The sequence below is a fragment of the Geospiza fortis genome, unplaced genomic scaffold (assembly GCF_000277835.1).
Source record: "Geospiza fortis unplaced genomic scaffold, GeoFor_1.0 scaffold55, whole genome shotgun sequence".
In the NCBI taxonomy this organism is placed as follows: Eukaryota; Metazoa; Chordata; class Aves; order Passeriformes; family Thraupidae; genus Geospiza; species Geospiza fortis.
This window is the reverse complement of record NW_005054308.1, coordinates 5,592,074-5,609,287: the sequence shown is the minus strand read 5'-3', so window position 1 is coordinate 5,609,287 and position 17,214 is coordinate 5,592,074. Positions and strand designations below refer to the sequence as shown.

The 17,214-nt window shown below is 50.7% G+C and overlaps 2 protein-coding genes across 2 annotated transcripts in view; one reads left to right on the top strand and one right to left on the bottom strand.

The window, feature by feature from the left end:
• MGAT4B (alpha-1,3-mannosyl-glycoprotein 4-beta-N-acetylglucosaminyltransferase B) overlaps window positions 1-14,881 on the top strand; it is a 24,197-nt gene extending 9,316 nt beyond the window's left edge. Inside the window, exons 3-15 of the mRNA XM_031055309.1 lie at window positions 146-286; window positions 1,107-1,240; window positions 3,699-3,745; window positions 5,854-5,967; window positions 6,400-6,475; window positions 6,838-6,952; window positions 7,702-7,832; window positions 10,646-10,753; window positions 11,670-11,863; window positions 12,249-12,327; window positions 12,781-12,868; window positions 13,730-13,842; window positions 13,918-14,881. Of these exons, the coding sequence (XP_030911169.1) occupies window positions 146-286; window positions 1,107-1,240; window positions 3,699-3,745; window positions 5,854-5,967; window positions 6,400-6,475; window positions 6,838-6,952; window positions 7,702-7,832; window positions 10,646-10,753; window positions 11,670-11,863; window positions 12,249-12,327; window positions 12,781-12,868; window positions 13,730-13,842; window positions 13,918-13,941 (1,364 nt within the window). The 3' untranslated portion in view covers window positions 13,942-14,881. The remainder of the gene's footprint in view (window positions 1-145; window positions 287-1,106; window positions 1,241-3,698; window positions 3,746-5,853; window positions 5,968-6,399; window positions 6,476-6,837; window positions 6,953-7,701; window positions 7,833-10,645; window positions 10,754-11,669; window positions 11,864-12,248; window positions 12,328-12,780; window positions 12,869-13,729; window positions 13,843-13,917) is intronic.
• A 283-nt stretch (window positions 14,882-15,164) lies between these two features.
• Window positions 15,165-17,214, bottom strand: part of LTC4S (leukotriene C4 synthase) — a 7,560-nt gene continuing 5,510 nt past the window's right edge. Inside the window, exons 3-5 of the mRNA XM_005418725.1 lie at window positions 16,735-16,805; window positions 15,982-16,063; window positions 15,165-15,724 (exon numbers count right to left, since the gene is read on the bottom strand). Of these exons, the coding sequence (XP_005418782.1) occupies window positions 15,577-15,724; window positions 15,982-16,063; window positions 16,735-16,805 (301 nt within the window). The 3' untranslated portion in view covers window positions 15,165-15,576. The remainder of the gene's footprint in view (window positions 15,725-15,981; window positions 16,064-16,734; window positions 16,806-17,214) is intronic.

Here is a 17,214-nt window from a genome sequence, read left to right as displayed (position 1 = left end):
TTTGTGGTAGCATGTTAAAGGTTGGCCTGATTTTTTATAACCCAGCAGTAGTCTCGGGTGGCCAGGCTGCTGTAAAAAGGCTTTTTGCCTTGCAGTCTCTTCCTACCTACCGTGCCTTGCAATTGATTCCCTTTTCCTTTTTAAGACGAAACCAAGTTAAAACTGTGGAATATCACCAACAAGAATGTGCTGCACCTTCCCACCATCTTCCATCATTTGCCACATTTGCTGTCAAAGGAGAACAGTCTGCAGCCAGCCGTGCATGTGGGACAGGGGCGCACTGGAGGTAAATGGGAATTAGTGCTGCTTCTGGTGCTCTTCCTCACCTTGGTGCCTGTCCCTCCCCTTTCCTCCGGGCCTGCTGTGGCACAGATACCAGCAGGACTGGAGGAAGGACTGCATGCATCATGCAAGCTTCCTTGGTTATGGTGACATGTGGGGTGGGTGAGCCATGTCACGCCTGCAAGTCTACAGGGGAGTGCTGTCTGTGCTCTTGACTGGCCCTAAAATGTTCTTGATGCTTCTGCCAGATGTTGTTTGCTGCTTTCCATATCCAGAATGCTCTAGACTTTGCCTGGAAGGGCTTCAGATGAAAGCATAGTTTGTAGGGTGCTTCATGGAGACTGTAATCAAACTAAGGAGACAAATCCCATTGGTAACAGGACTTTGGTTACTTGATGATTCTCCCTGCTCCCAAATCCCAACCCAACACCAAAGACCTGACTTGCACCTGCTAAACTGGAGTGCTTTTGGCCATAGGAGGGATTTGGAGAACAACAGGTGATCTTCAAGTTGCTGTTCACAAGTTGAAAAGGCCCCTGGAGGGGGAGGGATTTGTGGTGTTTCCTAGAGATCATTTTTTCAGGGACAAAAAGCAGAGCATATCTGACTGCCCATGGGTGCCCTGCCAGCCCAGCACACTGGGGTGCTGCTGGCACTGGGCTGAGGACAGGAGTGTGGGAACCCTGCATAGCCCCGGAACCCACCAACCTGCTGCTCACTGCTGGTTTTTAATGGCAGAGCTTGGCACTGACCAGGTGAACTGTCATGGGAGCAAAGTGTCCAACACAGCCCCTTCTCTAAAATCTCTCCGTGGCCCTGGACAGTGTCTGTCGTGATGGGAATCCCCAGCGTGAAGCGGGAGGTGCATTCCTACCTCACCGACACCCTCAACTCCCTCATCTCAGAGCTCACTCAGCAGGAGAAGGAGGACTCTGTCATCGTTGTCCTCATTGCCGAGGTAAGACAGAGCTTTGCCAGTTTTGCCCCCTTTCCCTGGCCCCATCCCACTGTCTGCCAGACTTGGTGCCAAACAGGATGCTGCCCACCCGGACACCAGCTCTGCACTTGCTGGGTAGATAAGCCTGGCCTTGCGCTGCCATCCAGAGGGATTAGCAGGTGTGTCTTGCCCAAAATGAAATGCTGGTTGGGCCAGAGAGGATCAGGATGTGAACAGGCAAGTGTGTCCCATTAGCAGCTATGGGTGTGGCGCAGCTCACCTAAATCATGATGCCTCCTGCAGGGTGCTTGAATGGATATCCACAAAATGAGCTGGAGCAGCCCCATGACCAGGAGAGCTCTCAGACCTGCTCCTGCAGCAGCTCTGTTTCTCCACATACCTGCAACACAGCAGTAAACCCCTCTTGAAACCCAAGAGTTGGTAATTTGGGGTTGAGACCGATATGCCTCTTGTTATAGGTGCCTGGAGCCTGGAGTCAGTTGCTGAATCCAAGGGCTAAAAAGCCTTGATACATTAATCTGCAAGAGCTGCTTTTATCTATGGGTTTAGATGGTTATTTTTCTCCATGGCTTTCCTCTCAGGATTATTTTATTGAGCCTGAAGTGCATTTGTCTTAATTTCCAGAAATCCGGTGAGAAAGATAAACCTCAGTAGCCTGTTACTGGGAGCGGAGCAAAGATGAATGCCCGGGTTTGCTGCCTGTTTGCCCATAATTTGACATTTTGAGTAGCATTTGGCCTGCAGGGCTCTGGCTGGTATTTTGTACAGGGAGAAGGTGTGCACAGATGGGTGCAGCCCAAGAGGCCCAGGACAGAGTTTGCTCCTGGCTGTCATTTGTCTCCCTTGGTGCCAGGACAAGTTTGATGACTGTTTTTGCAGTGGGTAAGTTGAAGCCTGAGAGGTTTTAAACAACTTGACCTAGACCAGCTCCTATTTTGTACTACAGTAATACTACTTTAGTTGACTTAAAAAATAAGGTGCCTGCTGTGATGGCAGCTCCTGATTTTCAGGATGTAGCTATGATGAGGAAAGTGAACAACAAATAAAGTTGTTGAAGATTCCTTTGGCGAAGTTTGGTCTTGGAGCTGCACAACATCCTTCTGTGGAAGTGTCTGCCACTTCTGTGCCTGCTCTGCCTCTTCCCAAAGTGTTTCTCCATGTACCTGCACTTCTAAGAGCTCCTTGGGCATGGGATAAAGAGTGAATAGTGGAGAAGGTGGAACCTGAAGCAAATGCTGAGCAATTTGGAGACAGCAGAAGTGCAGCAACTGAGTGTCCTTTCTGAGATAGGAACTTCTCATTCCCAAGTGTCACTGCTGACCACTGCAGGTGTCACCCACAGTAGCTGGGCTGCCTGGGGGAGCAGGGGCTTCCTCAGCTGCCTGAGGAGAGCCCTGGAGTGAGATGGTTGGCTTGGCTGTCACCAACCCACTGCTTCAGACACTTGGAGTGGAACTGCATGGTTCTTGCCAAGGCCAGGAGCATCTTTCCTGCTTTTGTTTTTCCCATTGCTGTTTTCTTGGCATGCTGAGGTAAGAAATCAGTCCAGCACTGGGACTCCGAGCCCTGTTTAGGAAAGGGACCTTTTCCTCTCGAGAAAACCGCCCCTTGTCTCCATGCCAGCACAGAAGTGCTGTGCTCAGCCTGTGACACACATCCCGGTGTCTCATTCTCACCTTGCCCGGCGCCGAGTGCAGCAGCAGCTGCTCCCGGCTTCTGCGGTGCTGCATCGGCAGATCCCCCCAGGACGTGCAGCCTCACGGTCCCTGTGGCTGCCCAAACCAGTGCCTCCACCAGGAAACAGGAACAGATTTTGCTCCTGGGTCCCTGCCCTTTGTTCTGGGGATTTGTTTCCCTATCACTGTGCAGATGGTTTCTGTCCAGTGCCTGTCCCTGTAGCTCCCCCGCAGACAGCAGCGAGCGGCACTGGCCACCTTTGTCTCCCAAATGTTGTGGGTTGCCACGTTGATTGTGGGAACAAACTGGGGCTTTAGGAAGAAAAGTGTCAAAATTAACCTGAAATGAAAAACTTAAAAATAGACCCCTCTTTTTCACCAAAGGGTACAGAGTATTCTCTGCCAAGAATATTCTCTTGGATGCAAGCCACTGTGTGTAGGGGAAAAATAAATAACCCAGAGGTTAAAACTCGTGCAAACACTTGGTGCTGGCAGGGGCAGAAGTGCCAGGAGAGCACATGGGAAAGATGTGCAGGATCTTGGGCCCTTTGGGATGGATTTTGGTGTGTGATGCCTTTGGTTAATACTGACCACAGAGGAGGGCTCCTGGGAGCCTGTCAGCATGTGAGATCAGTAAAGCTGGATAAAAGGAGACATGAAGGTGAATAAAGATGATACAGATGTGCTGACAGTACCCTGGGGTGTGTTGAAGAAGATTTCTGAGCCATGGGGGACACAGGCTGAGGCTGAAGAGCCTAACACTGCTTTTCTTTTGTTTTCAGACGGATCCACAGTACACAGCCGGAGTGGCAGAAAATATCAAAAACTTGTAAGCACTTCTGAGTGGCTTCAGTGTACAGCCTGTGCCTGCAGCAAGGCCAGGGAACGGCTTCATTAAGGAGAAACACACTTTTCAGCTTCTCTTTTGTATTTTGTTGTTGTTGCTTGGGGTTGTTTCCTCTTTTTAGACTGTGCTGTCTTTGCTAATGCTGCTTCCACTTTCTGCTTGTTCTAAAATGCATCCCGTATGTAGCTTCCAGGAGGCTGCTTTGTGCTCGAAGTATTTAACACACATGGTCATTTCGCTCTGTTTTGCTCCTTCTGCCCGGGGGCATTGTGAAGAGATGGATTGTTTAGATTTACAGCTATCCTGGTAGTTGTTTCAGTGTCTGCTGCAGCCCTGTACTTGCTCTCTGCAGTCTGGGCAGTGTACTAAGCACACACGAATGCTCCTGCCTTATTTTGCTTTAAAATCCGTGATCCATCTTTCTTCCCACTCCAGCCTGTTTGTTTTCCCCTTGTTCCAGGCTCTAGTTACATTTGTCTCTGGTGCTGGCTGCTATTTATGTCCTGCAGCCTCAGTGGCTTTCGCAGCTTGGGCTGTGGCTGTTTGAGCAGGAGCTGGTGATGGATTATTAACAATTATTAACCATGAGCCGCTCCAGGCGCTAACAGCACCAGAGCTCGGAGGCAAAGGGAGAGAAAAGGTGGTGAAGAAGGGGCGGTGACTCCCGTCCAGCTCCTGCGGCTGCTCCTTGCCAAAGGATCGCAGTCGCCGCACGGAGGAGAAGAGAAAGGGCAGCGCATCCTGCCAGCGCCCCTTGTCCCCGAGCCAGTGATGGCAGCCGAGGGGCTGGGACCAGCCTTGTGCTCCCGGGCACTTGCAGAAGAGCTGAAACAGAGCCCTCCATCTTGCAGCGCAGGAGCTGGCAGGGCTCCCCTCCTGTGCCTGCGGGCAGCAGGACGCGCTCACCGCGGGATAATGGACTGATTGTCCGATGGGTCCTGATGAAATTACCGGGCGCTGCTGCAGAGAGCGCCTCTGCGTAGAAGTCCTGAAACTTTAATTGGCTTAATGATTTGATTTCTCATCATCCCCCTCTCCAGTGCCTCCTGCCCCTCCCTGAGTCACTGAAATTATTTTTCTTCCTAATAGAATTGAGGTGGTGTGGGGCCAGGGCAGGCTGGGCTTCTCTCGCAGGAGGGAGGAAGCTGCTGCTGCTTTACTGCAATGTTTTGTCAGCTCAGTGAGAAGCTGCTGTTTCACTGCTGCCTGGAGAAGGGAAGATTTGAAAATGTTAGCTGAAAGACCTGCCGGTCCCAAGGAAGGAATAAGGAAGGGAAAAAGAAGTGAGAAGTTTTTGGCATGTCACTGCTTTGTCTCCCTTTGCCCCATCTCCCGTCCTCCAGGCTCTGCACAAACAAAGGAAATCAGCCTTGCACTAAATGTCCTCGAAAAGGCAGTGTAAAAATAACTGATTTTCCTGCTTATCTCTCACAGTTAGAGCAGTCCCGGGGTATTGCTTGCAAGGCTGATGTAGGTGCCTGCTTCTTAGATGGGTGACATTATTTTCTGTTGGAGTTCGACTCTTTAAAGGTTTCTTAGCCACATTATAAGAAAAGTAGATGCTGATTTTATCAGCATAAGAGAGCTAGGTAGACTTCCTGCTGGCTCTCTGAACTACAGCACAGCAGTGTTTTAAGGAACTTAGCAGAAATGTATAGCACAACCTCGGCAAAATTAATTTTAATTACTGATGCATTTGGAAAATCTCTAAATGCCTGTTGTGCCGAGGCCTTTCTTTGCTGAACCAGTTTGCAGGTCATTTAATCCTGTAAAGAGCACATGGTGCTCAGGGCTGGTCTTTAAAGCTGACCTGTGTGTGTGTGCAGGAGGGAGGAGGATGCTGGTGGGGAGCATATGCACATGGGGCTATTAGAGACTGTGGGAGGTAGAAGATAACTTAAAGAGTCCATGTCAAGCCCTGCTGATGTCTTCTGATGAGGCCTGAAAGTGCACTAGACACCAGGGAAGTTATACCTTAGAGGCTGTGTTTTTTGTTTGGTTCTGTGGCTCAGTGTTTACCCAGTGATTTGGTCTAAGAAATGTTGTGTCAGACATGGAGGTATTTGTTTACTGCTGCTTTTCTCCCTCAGATTCCCGAAGGAAATACACTCAGGTCTCCTGGAGGTAATTTCCCCATCTCCACATTTCTATCCTGATTTCTCTCACCTGCGGGAATCCTTTGGGGACCCCAAGGAAAGAGTCAGGTAAGAATGAGTGACCTTACAAACAATCAAGCCCTGAATTAAGGAACTGTAGTGAGTTCTTCTCTGGCTCCAGCAGGGAAAGCTCTTCTGCAGGACCAGGCAAGGACTTTTAACTTGAATTATCCAAGATCTGGAAGGACACAATTTGGTGACAGGGGGATGAACTGACACCAGTTTTGCCAGGCTTGGCAAAAGCCTTGTGGTGTTTCCATCACAAAGTGAGGAGCTCATTTTAACCCAAATTATCTTCATTTTGGAAGTCCTTGAGATTTCCAGTAACTCTTAGCTGACCAGGGACCAAGGGGAGAGGCCATCCCCTCTGCCTTCCAGGGCTGTGCCACCTTCCCATCTCCAGCCCAGCCTGGGCAGGCTCCCTGGAGCAGCCACTATCCCAGCAGAGACTGATGCTCCCGTTGTCTTTGTCTCTTGCAGGTGGAGGACAAAGCAGAACCTGGACTACTGCTTTTTAATGATGTATGCCCAGTCCAAAGGCATTTATTATGTGCAGGTGGGTTTGGTGCTGGTGCTGCAGGAAAGATGGATGTACCTCTGAGTTCACTGTACTGGTTTGTACCAGCTGAGAGAGAGCAAAAAGAGCATATCCAGTTCTGTGATGCAGCAGAAGCACATAGGTTCAAAAGCTGGGTTTTTAAAATACTTTTAGACTTGGAAACCTCCCACTTAGAAAATGAAGAAGTCCTTGTTTCTCTTACCTGTTAGATTGAGTGAAAAAAAGTGCTTGGAGCACCTTCCAGAATAAACTGGGTCTGTGCCAAAGCTTTCCTCTGGTCTATGGTGTGATTGCTCTGCATAGAGAGAGGTTGCTGGGACCTGGATGGGACATTGGCACTGTGCCCTTTTGTCTTGCAGCTGGAGGATGACATTGTGGCCAAACCAAACTATCTCAGCACGATGAAGAACTTTGCCTTGCAGCAGCCCTCTGAAGAGTGGATGATCCTGGAGTTCTCTCAGCTGGGATTCATTGGTAATGTTCTCCCCCACTCACCCCAGTCCTATCAGGCACAAGGCACAAAAGCCTGCTTGCTCTTGCCAGCACTACATTCTTGGCCCAAGATATTGTCCCCACAAGATGGTAAAATACTTGGACTTGATCCCCTCCTATTTTTGCAGTGACCCTTGTGTTTGCACAGGGGAGAAAGATCCTCACAGCTGGTACTGCTGATGCTCACTTTAAGTAAAAATAAACCTGGTGAGTGGCTCAGCCGACAGCCAAACAGCTTAGATAGGGCCAGTAGCTTTTAGGCTGGATGGGATCTGGATTTGCCTAAGAGTGTGCAAAAGGAAGTTTGCATCAGCCCAGAACTATTTTGGGAACAGCAGTACATGGTTGCAGTAGCAGCTTGATCTGTTATTTTGGATACTGGTTTGATTGGCTTAAAACTTGTAGTTCTCGGGGCAGGAAATGGTCTGTCCTGCAGCTGGCTGCATTTTTCATCCTTGTTTCTCTTTACTGAATGGGAGAGTTTTAGACCTTTTGATACTGTTATGACCTGTGAGACTCTAATGCTTTCTAATTCTGTGGCAAATATTAAATCCGGAACTGTATTAGCAGTGTCAGCAGTGCTGGTACATAAACAGGAGCCACGTGTTGTTTCCTTTACACAGACAGACACAGCTAACCCCCACAGCCCAGTTTCCCAATTTTTTCTTTCCTAGCTCTGATTCTAGACCATTTCATACCATAGCTCCTCTCTCTCTCTCTTTGTGCTCTAGGAAAAATGTTCAAGTCTCTGGATCTGAGCTTGATTGTGGAGTTCATCCTGATGTTCTATAAGGACAAACCCATTGATTGGCTGCTGGATCACATCCTCTGGGTGAAAGTCTGCAACCCTGAGAAAGATGCAGTGCGTAAACAGCCTCTGTTGAAGGGAAATGTTCTGTTGTGTGTGGGCAAATGTACCCTTGGCTGTGCCTCCAGAGGTTCTTTACTGTGAGCTCTGGTGCTAACTGACTTTGCACCGAGCCGTGCCATCCCTGTGGAGCATGCTGCAGGGTGTCCTTGTGGATTGTGAAAGTGGAGACCTGGGAGTTCAGGCTTTTGTAGCTGCAGCTGCCAGGAAAGGCATTATTTCTGCATCTAAGCACTAATAGGGTATTCCTCCTGCAGCCCTCGAGGACAGGAGTTGTTCCCCATTCTTCTGTGTTGTTTTGCATTCTGTGCTTCTCTCCCTGAAGCCATTTCCCACTTGCTGACTGCAACCCCAGAGTAACCCTTTGACTCTGGATCCCTGGGCTGTACCTGCCTGGAGCACACAGGGACACTGCCCAGAGAGCTCACCCCAGGCAGCCCAGAGCAAACCCTCCTTGCACAGTCTGCCAGAATGAAGGCAGATCACGCAAAGCTCTTGTCAGGGTTTCTAGGAGGGTGCAGAGAGGTGCAATGGGCTCTGCTTTTGTGCTGCCATTCCTTTTGCAGAGCCATAAGCCCCTGTGCCCTGTGGAGGTTGTGTTTGAACTCCAGCAGCAAGGGGCTAAAGCGAGTGGGAAGGGCAGAGGAGGAGTGTCTGTGGCAGCAGATGTAAGATGAGCTCAGCACCAGATACTCTCCTGTCTTCTCTCTGAACATACTGTATTTACAAATGCTTGCTTGCCCTCCTCCCCGGTGGAGAACAAGCAGCAGAGTTGCTGTGCAGAGCTCAGAGCCAGTGGCTTAGAACAGACTTCATGGTGGCAACCATGTTGTGGTGATAAATGCCAAAGCAAGTGGAATTTAGTATTGTATTTATGTGCTGGGGGGATGGACCATCCTCAGAGCTCTGCAGAATTGGGGCAAGGATATGGTTTATTTGGCCTGATCCCTGGCACAGGACATGGCATTGGCTCCAGTACCCCTTGTGCAGCAGGACCAGTCTCAGATGATGTCCCCTGAATCCTCCTGGGAGTTCAGACCATGTGCTCAGCTGTGACAGAGCAGCCCCCAGGACTGTCTGGCAACCCCACAGTCTGCACAGCTGTGGGTAAAGCTGGATGGGTGGGATGCTGGGATGGAGCTGGGAATGATGCTGCTGTCTGTGCCCCCACCTTCAAAATCCTCAGCTTGAGCACTGATTAAATGCAGATCCTGCTGTGCTGGATCATCTTCTCCTTAACTCATCTGTGCTCATCTTTTCCTACCTGATGGAACCAAGGTTTTCTCAGGGGAAATCGCAAAGCTCTTAAACATGTTGCCTTTTTAAAAATTAACCTACTTTCCATGTGGATTTCTGGCTCCTTTCCCCCACTGTTTGCATGATTAACTCTGCACAGCGCCCTTTCAAACATGACTTTCTCTTGTAAATCCCACTGTGCAAAATCAAATTGGTAGCGGGGAGGATTTGTCTTTTTGATTGAAAGTTTGTTTGACCTGAGCTTTTGCTAAGTGCTTTGCCTGCTCTGGGTATATTCTGCTCTTTCTTTTTTAACTAATTTTAGATTTACCTGGGGTAGACCTGTGTGAAAGGATGACCTTCTTACCACCAACTGAGCTGTTCCCCCTCCTGGCTTGTCCGTGACAAGGCTGCTTTCAGGAAACGTTTCTTTAGCAGTGCACGAAAAGGGGAGAAAGATAAATCAGGAGATGCTGTAGCTGCCTCCATTCCCCTTCCTCCTCCTCTCCCCATCCAGAGTGAGATAGCCATGATGGAGTTGCATCCACAGTTGCTGGCAGTGAGTAGGTCTGTCCCATTAGCATGGCTAGTTTTAATTTTCTAATGTAACGTGAGCTGGATTAGGGGATTATCTCTTTTGCAGCTCACAGGGGTCATGCCTGGAATTTCTCAGCTCCTGGCCCATGGTGGGGGCCTGCTGTGGCACCCTGTCTGTTCCAGGCAGCCACCACCGGTGGGAGGCTGCAAGAACAGATGGCATTAGGGATGTGCATGCATTTCTTTTCGTGGAAAAATCCAAAGTTGGATAACAAATACCCTCTCCATACAGCTTTTAACCTGTATTTTTGTCCTGCTCCCCCAAACTGAGAGAAATAAGCTATTTTAAAATGTGAGTTCTCATCTCCCCACGCTCTCAGTGATTTTCCCTTTTGTCCTCTATTCCCTCTCCATCGTCTCTCTCCCTCCACTCCATGGTAAATCGCTGCCAGGATCACAGTTGCATCTCCAAGTTTATTTATGTGGTGGATAGGCGTGAAACAGCCCAGCAGCTCTGACGGTGGCACGTGCTGTACATCTGCTCACAACTCCTGCCAGCAAACTGGGAACTGCCCATCCAGAGAGAGCCCACACTTGGTACCTGTTCATCTGGCTCTGAGTCATCCCAGGATTGTTGTGCCTTCAGACATCAGGGATCTCAAGCTCTGAGTTGTAGGAAAAAGGCTTTCCCAATAAGCCAAGGGGTAAAAGAAACTCAGTTCTCTGGCTGTTCCTCCCTGACAGCACAGAGGGGATTTGCTGAGCCTTCTTAGCTGTGCTTGGCAAGGAGAAATTTGGCATTTAAACCTGGACCCTGCCCAGCAGAGCCGGGGGGTTGAGGGGCTGAGAGTCACAGTCTGGTTTCTCCAAAGTGTGCTTAAAAGCCCTCTTGCCAGATTAGAGCCTAAATACAACAGAAGGGCATAGAGATGGAGGACTTGTCTGTCACTCTTGTGTCCTTGTCCATCGCTCTGTGGGCCACAGTGGCCTGCAGAGGTTGGAGCCTGGGGCCCTGTGGGGCTGTCTCATTTCAGAAACACTGTGACAGGCAGAAGGCAAACCTGAGGATCCGCTTCAAGCCCTCGCTCTTCCAGCACGTGGGAACCCACTCCTCCTTGGCTGGGAAGATACAGAAGCTGAAGGTGGGTACCAACTCTCTGTCCAGGCTACAGATGGCCTGGTCTGCAGGCACCTGGGAACTGGCTGCTTTTGGGTGGGGACATCAGTGACAGCAGCTGGTGGCAGCTGGATTTCTGTGAAGTGGTTGTGTTTTATTCTGAATTACAGTGAGCTCAGGCAGCTCCTGCTCCTCAGAATGGCAGTGACATGCACCAAGAGTCACTGCGAGATTATAAGCCTTGGTACCAGTCCTGGCCACCCATCCTGAGTGCCAGGCCATGGTCCAGGCAAGTGACTTTGAAGAATCTACTGAGAAACCTTGGAGCGATGACTCTTGGGTTGGTCTGACTTCCTTCCCACTCCACTTCATGTTCCTGGGATTTGATGATAGGCAAATTAAAAGTCACTGTATTAGAGCTGGAATTGTTGAGGTGTGTTTAAACATGAACAAAATGCAGCTTCCCACAACTGCAAGTGCAGAATCCATGGACAGACATCCCTGGGCTGTGCTGTCTGTGTGATCCCTGGGGAAATGGATGGAATAATCCAGTTTGTATCACAGGGCAGTGCTGTCAGGCCATGTAATCCAGTCATTTTATGCTATTGTCAGCCTCCCAGCTGCTTTCTCCTCAAGTGTAAAGACTGTTTCCAGAGCTCCTGGGGCATGGACAGGTGTTCAGGGACATTTGGACATGAAAGGCTCCTCGGTGTGCTGGATCAGAGCACAGAGCAGGGGTGTTTCTTTGAGCTGCCTCTCCTGAAGCAATGTGCTGGGATCCAGTCACACATTCCCTTGCCTGGTGCCTTGCCAAAATTACTTCCATCTCTCATCCTTTCACAAAATTTTAATTTGCAGTGCCTTGTAGCTGGGGCCCTGGTTCCTCACGGGCCAGAGCAGCTCATGGCCCTTCTGTGCCCTTTTACTTTGTGCCCTCCAAGGACAAGGACTTTGGAAAACATGCACTGCGGAAAGAGCACGTCAACCCTCCTGCTGAGGTGAGCACCAGCCTGAAAACCTACCAGCACTTCACCCTGGAGAAGGCTTACCTGCGGGAGGACTTCTTCTGGGCCTTCACTCCCACTGCCGGGGACTTCATCCGATTCAGATTCTTCAAACCACTCCGAATTGAAAGGCCAGTGCTCGAGGGGTCACCGGGGTGTGGGGGCAGCTCAGAGCATATGGAGACACTTGACTTTGGCTCTTCTGGCAATTTAAATCAAATTTCTTGCCTGTCTCCTGCTTGGCTGCACAGGAGGAGGGAACAGTGCTCTTCTAGGGGAAGGATAATTTGACCCTTTATCAGTGGGGCCACCTTTGCCAGAGCCCTTTGCTTTCCTGCACTTGTGAGCAGTCCACGGTTTAGCTGATCTGGCACAGAAAGTCTCCTGCCAAATCGTGCTGTGGGCTCTTTGGGAAGGTGCCTGTTAGGTTGAGCTGTTTGATGATTCAGGTGGGGTGAAGCCATCATGTGCCCCCTCGCTCAGTGTGCCTTTCTGTGGGTTTGGTCTCTGTCACAGGTTCTTCTTCCGCAGCGGGAACATCGAGCACCCAGAAGACAAACTCTTCAACACGACCGTGGAGGTTCTGCCGTTTGACGTAAGTGTTTGATTGAGATTTGAGGTGAGGGTGGAGTGGGAAGGAAAAGAGGTTTGAGAGGAGGGAACTGCTTAAAGCCATCAGGAAAATCTTTATGAGATTCGAGTGCCTCTTACAGGTGCTGGCAGGGAGCCAGAGGCTCATGCCTGGTGTGATGCCACCTCGGGAGCAGGGTGCTTTGCTGAGCACGGCTGTGTGAGCCATCCCTGCCTGGGGATGCTCCAGTGGGTGGGATGGCTGCAGAGGGGGGAATGAAGCCAGAATGGTGCAGTGGAAACAGCAGTGTGAGGACAGCAACTATCCTCTTGTTTTGGGCATATGGCTCAGGGTGCCAGGTATGGGACAAGATGCCAGGGTTTGCTGGCAAGGACAGCTCTGGGGTTGCTGCTTTTCCTTGGGTCTTTTGGGTAACTCTTGCTTCTGGTCTTGCAAAAAATTCCTCTCCTTCTGCAGAGTCTACAGTCAGATAAAGAAGCCTTGCAGGAGGGAAGAGGCACAGTTGTCAAATACCGCAGGACAGCGGATGGCTACGTCCAGATAGGTACAGGGGGAGTGGGGTGGGCAAGTGCCTGCTGGCTTTGATAACATAGCCCATGTCCTCACCTGCATGTCAGTCAAGAACCTTAGAGCTGTTTGCTTGGCAAAGAGCAGTTTCTGCTTGCCAGGAGCCAGGATTTATCACTGTCTCCTCTCCTCCACTGCCCTCAGTCTCAGACCAGGTTGTCCCCCTCAGATTATTTTCAGTCCTGCATTTCTGCCAGTCCTGCTCAGAGCTGGGACCAAATGATGCTGATTATTTCTTTGCTTACCCTGGGGTTAAAAACCTCCACCACAGGCAGTTTTGCCATCTCTGTACTCACACCACTTGCAGGTCAGACTTCGTCTCTTGCCACCTGAGCTTTTTTAGTGCTTGCCATGCCCTTGGACAAGAACAAGCAATTGCAGCCTCCAGAGAGCTGCCAGTGTGTGATAGCCCTGGTGTCCCTGCTAAGATTTCATTTTTTTTTAAGTAGACAAATGAAAGAAAGATTTCCTGACACATGCAGTGTTTTGCCATTTTCTCATTCCTCTGCATGCTGGCTGGTTTCTCCCAGTTGCATTTTCAATAAAAGAATAATCAAAACCAAAAAGCATGTCAGGCCACTCTGTCCCCTTTCACACAGCAGTGATATGTCACCAGATACTCCCAATGCATGTTGTTTTGTTTACCTGATTTGTGTTCTCCAAAGTGTGGCATTTTGCACTGTATTGCCATCCACACTGCTGGGTTTTAGCCCATTTTGTGTTGGGGAGCTGCAGGCAGGGGCTGCTGGGGCTGTTGGTGGTGCCCTGGGGGAGAGGAGAAGTGGAGGGGCAATGCCACAGGACCATCCTTGTGTCAGCCACGTGCTCTCCCCACCAGGCTCGTTCTCCAAGGGCGTCGCAGAGGGTGAGGTGGACCCATCTTTTGGGCCACTGGAGGCCATCAGGCTGTCCATCCAGACCGACTCCCCGGTGTGGATCATCCTGAGCGAGGTAAGCCAAGCTCCCTCAGCACCTCCCCACCCCTGCCCTGCCCATCGCTCTGATCCCATCCCGCTCTCGTTTCAGATTTTTATCAAAAAAGCAGAGTGAAACAGGCATGAGGCAGAACGGACACCCTCGTGGATCCCTGGTCCTGCTCCCTCCCTCCCGCTCCCTCCTCCCCGCGGCGCCTCGCCTGGACCAGGACAGCGCAGGGCCGGCTGCCGGGGGCGGCAGAGCTGCTGCTGTGCATCCCCAGCGGGGCCAGGACGGGCATTGACTCCTCCTGAAGAGGAGCAGAAAGCAGAACCCAACCCCCTGTGCAGAGGGGGGGCTTTGCTCCGCTCCCTCGGCCCCTCGGGGTGCGGCTGCTGCTCGGACACATGGACACGGGACAGTTTGGGGTCAGGATGAGCTTTAGCCAGCGTGGGGACAAAAAGCACCTTCAGCCCCAGACAAGGCTCAAATCTTTGGCTGTGTTTGGGGACAGAGCAGGTCACACTGAGTCCTGCCAGCTGACCCCACTGGCACGCTGGGATGAGGCGGCAGGGCCAGAGGTCTGCCTTGCCCTCTCCCAGGCAGCAGTCCTGGCCACAGCTGAGGATTAAGTGAGGGCAAAGACTGACCCTCCTTCAGCAGAGGAGGAACGAATCCAAAGGGGTTGGAGCTATGATTATGGCAGGGAAAACAAAAAAAATAAAATATGCCACACTGTGCCTGCCAGCATTGAACACAGCCCCTTAACTCACAGTGAAGTCTCCAGTGTCTTCATGCCTTGAGATTGAGTGCAGAAACTGTCTTTTAAATAACTAATTCAGTTATTGATTGATGTGGGTTTTTTGGGGACGGAAAAAAAAAAGCAGAGGTAGCCCAGTTCAAAAATAGTAGGGATTAGTGTAAATCCCAATGTCCTTTCAGCTATACACTGGAATGCATTATACTACTTTAATGTTCTGTATTTTTTATTATTGGATACATTTGATTTTTCAAGTACATCTCTCTATATAAATATATAAACAATGTGCACTGTAATAAAAGCTAAATTTAAACCTTTGGTGCAGTAGTGAGAGTCACTTGCAGCGGGGCTGCTTTAGGCACCTGTGAACCCCAAGTTCACAGTGGAGGGTGGAATCTAGGGAGGGCAAAGTCCTTTTGCAGAGTTGGTGATAAGTGAAGCTGGGTTAAAGTAAAGGTCATTTAATCAATGCCAAACAAACTTTAGTACTTGGGCTAGGGTCAGGCTTTTCTCCCAATATTTGGATGTGGTTTTAGGCAAGCTTACCCATCATTTTCAGTTAATCACAGCAGCCTTTCCCATGAAACCCAGTCCCCAGCTCAGATGTACTCACACCAGTCTTTGAGTGCCTTTGACAATCACAGGTGATTTCTAGTGAGCAAAAGAATTTATTTTTTATATCCATGGTATGATTCTTCAACATAGATCATTACAGCAGTAAGGAGGAGAGACAACAGCATGTGGGTCAATCTGTGCTCCATGAGGCAGAGCCAGAGGCATTTTAGAGCAGACAGTGCTACAAAGCCCAGCAGTAAAGCTACTCAGCAGGGGCAGGGGCTGGAAAGCATTTGCTTTCTAGAAGGGAAATTATCTCTGAAGAGCAGAGGAGTGCCAGCATCCATCTCCCTTCTGCAGGGAATGCAGAGCCAGGGAAATATTCTCTCTCTGATGGTGCCACATGACTGGCTCCTCTGTGCCGGGGGCAAACAGTGGGGTTTGCCTGGCCCCTCTCACCAGGCACCATGGAGCTGGAGAGGCCACACCAGTGCTGCCATCCATGTGGAGGAGCTGGGCCTCAGGAAGTGTGCCAGGAGCCCAGCCAGTGCCAGCCCCAGCAGCACCCAGAGCAGCCAGGCACTGGCATACAGTGGTCCCAACCTGGGTGGGAGAAAACCCCATCAGGCACTGCCAGCCCAGCCGGGGCACAGGGCACTGCGGCAGGGCTGTGTGTCCCCATCCCCCTTTGGGACAGTCAGGGAAGGGTGACACAGCCACGAGCACATGGGGGCAGGAGGGGAGGAGGAGGAGGTGGTGACAATCTGCCTGCAGTCCCACCCACAGGGAGGAAGCCTGTTCCAGGGCCAGCTCCTGCTCCCTGGGCTGGTTTGGGGTCCATGGTCCTGTCAGGTCCTTACCGTCCCCGTGCAGCCCCGGCGTAGCCCTGGAAGTACCTGAGGCGGGTGTAGAGGTAGAGCAGCCCACACACTGCAGTCACACCTGGGGGGACAGGGGAGCTGAGCTCTGCTGGGGTCAGGATCCCTGACACTGCATTCCAACACAGCCCCCCCAGCAGATGGGGCATGACCAGAAAACCAAACACAGAGTGATTTGGCTTTAAACCACTGTGGGAGTTTAAATGAGTTTTCTTCCTTCCCTTTTTGTGAGGGATGAACTTCTCTGCACCACAGGGTTGCCTTGGGACTTGGGTTGGCAATGCTCCCTTATGTGGTTTCTCATCACAACTAAATGGTTGCAGCAACCAAATCCCCTGAGTTCACTTGGTTGGGATAGACAGTGGATGAGTAAATGTTTGAGTTATGGTTTCTTGTTCTGACATAGCTCTGCCTCAGCTGCTGCCACCCTGGCGGCCTGGGACAGCCTGACCTTGTGCAGGAGAAGCAGCATGAGGGGACAGCCAGGCTCCAGCAAAGGAGCAAGGGCTGCCAGTGCTTCCTCCTCCAGGCAGGAGTGGGCTCAGCTGCTCCCAGCTGGAGCTGAGGCACTTCTCGGTCAATCCAGCTAAAGGGGAAATTTGCTTTCCATGAACAAGAGGCTCACAGGCACAGAGAGAATGCCTGAGTCACAATGGGATTTAAATGGAGGCTGAGGTTTTTTGGTTTGTTCACATGGTTTGGGTTGGAGTTCCCCCCACCCCACATCCCTCTTACCTTGATGGAAGAAGATTCCAGCAACCCAGAGGAGGGAAATGAAGATTGGGAAGTACTCTGAGCAGTTTGCCCTGGTAAGAACCAGAGATGAGAGTTAAAACCGCCTCCTTGAACATCAGAGCCTGGCTAACCAAGGCTGGAGAAGGGAATAGGAAACTCACGTTGGAGCAAACTAAAAGGGCTGATGAGAACCATCACTGTGCTGTGGGAAAGGAGCCTTTTCTGTGATCAAGCACACCCAATATCTGTATTGTAGAGGAAAAAAAGCAGCCAAACAACACACAGCATTCACCTCTCCTGCATTCACATGGCCCTGGAATGACAAGCTGTGGCTGAGATGGAGATTTGTCTCTGCTGGACCCTCGACAGGCTCCATCCCACCCACAGCACCACCCCAGAGAGCTGCTGGAGGAGAGCCTTCCAGTACTTAAGGAGCTTTCTCTTCCCCTTGGGTGAACACAGCCCAGATTTGGGAGTCAC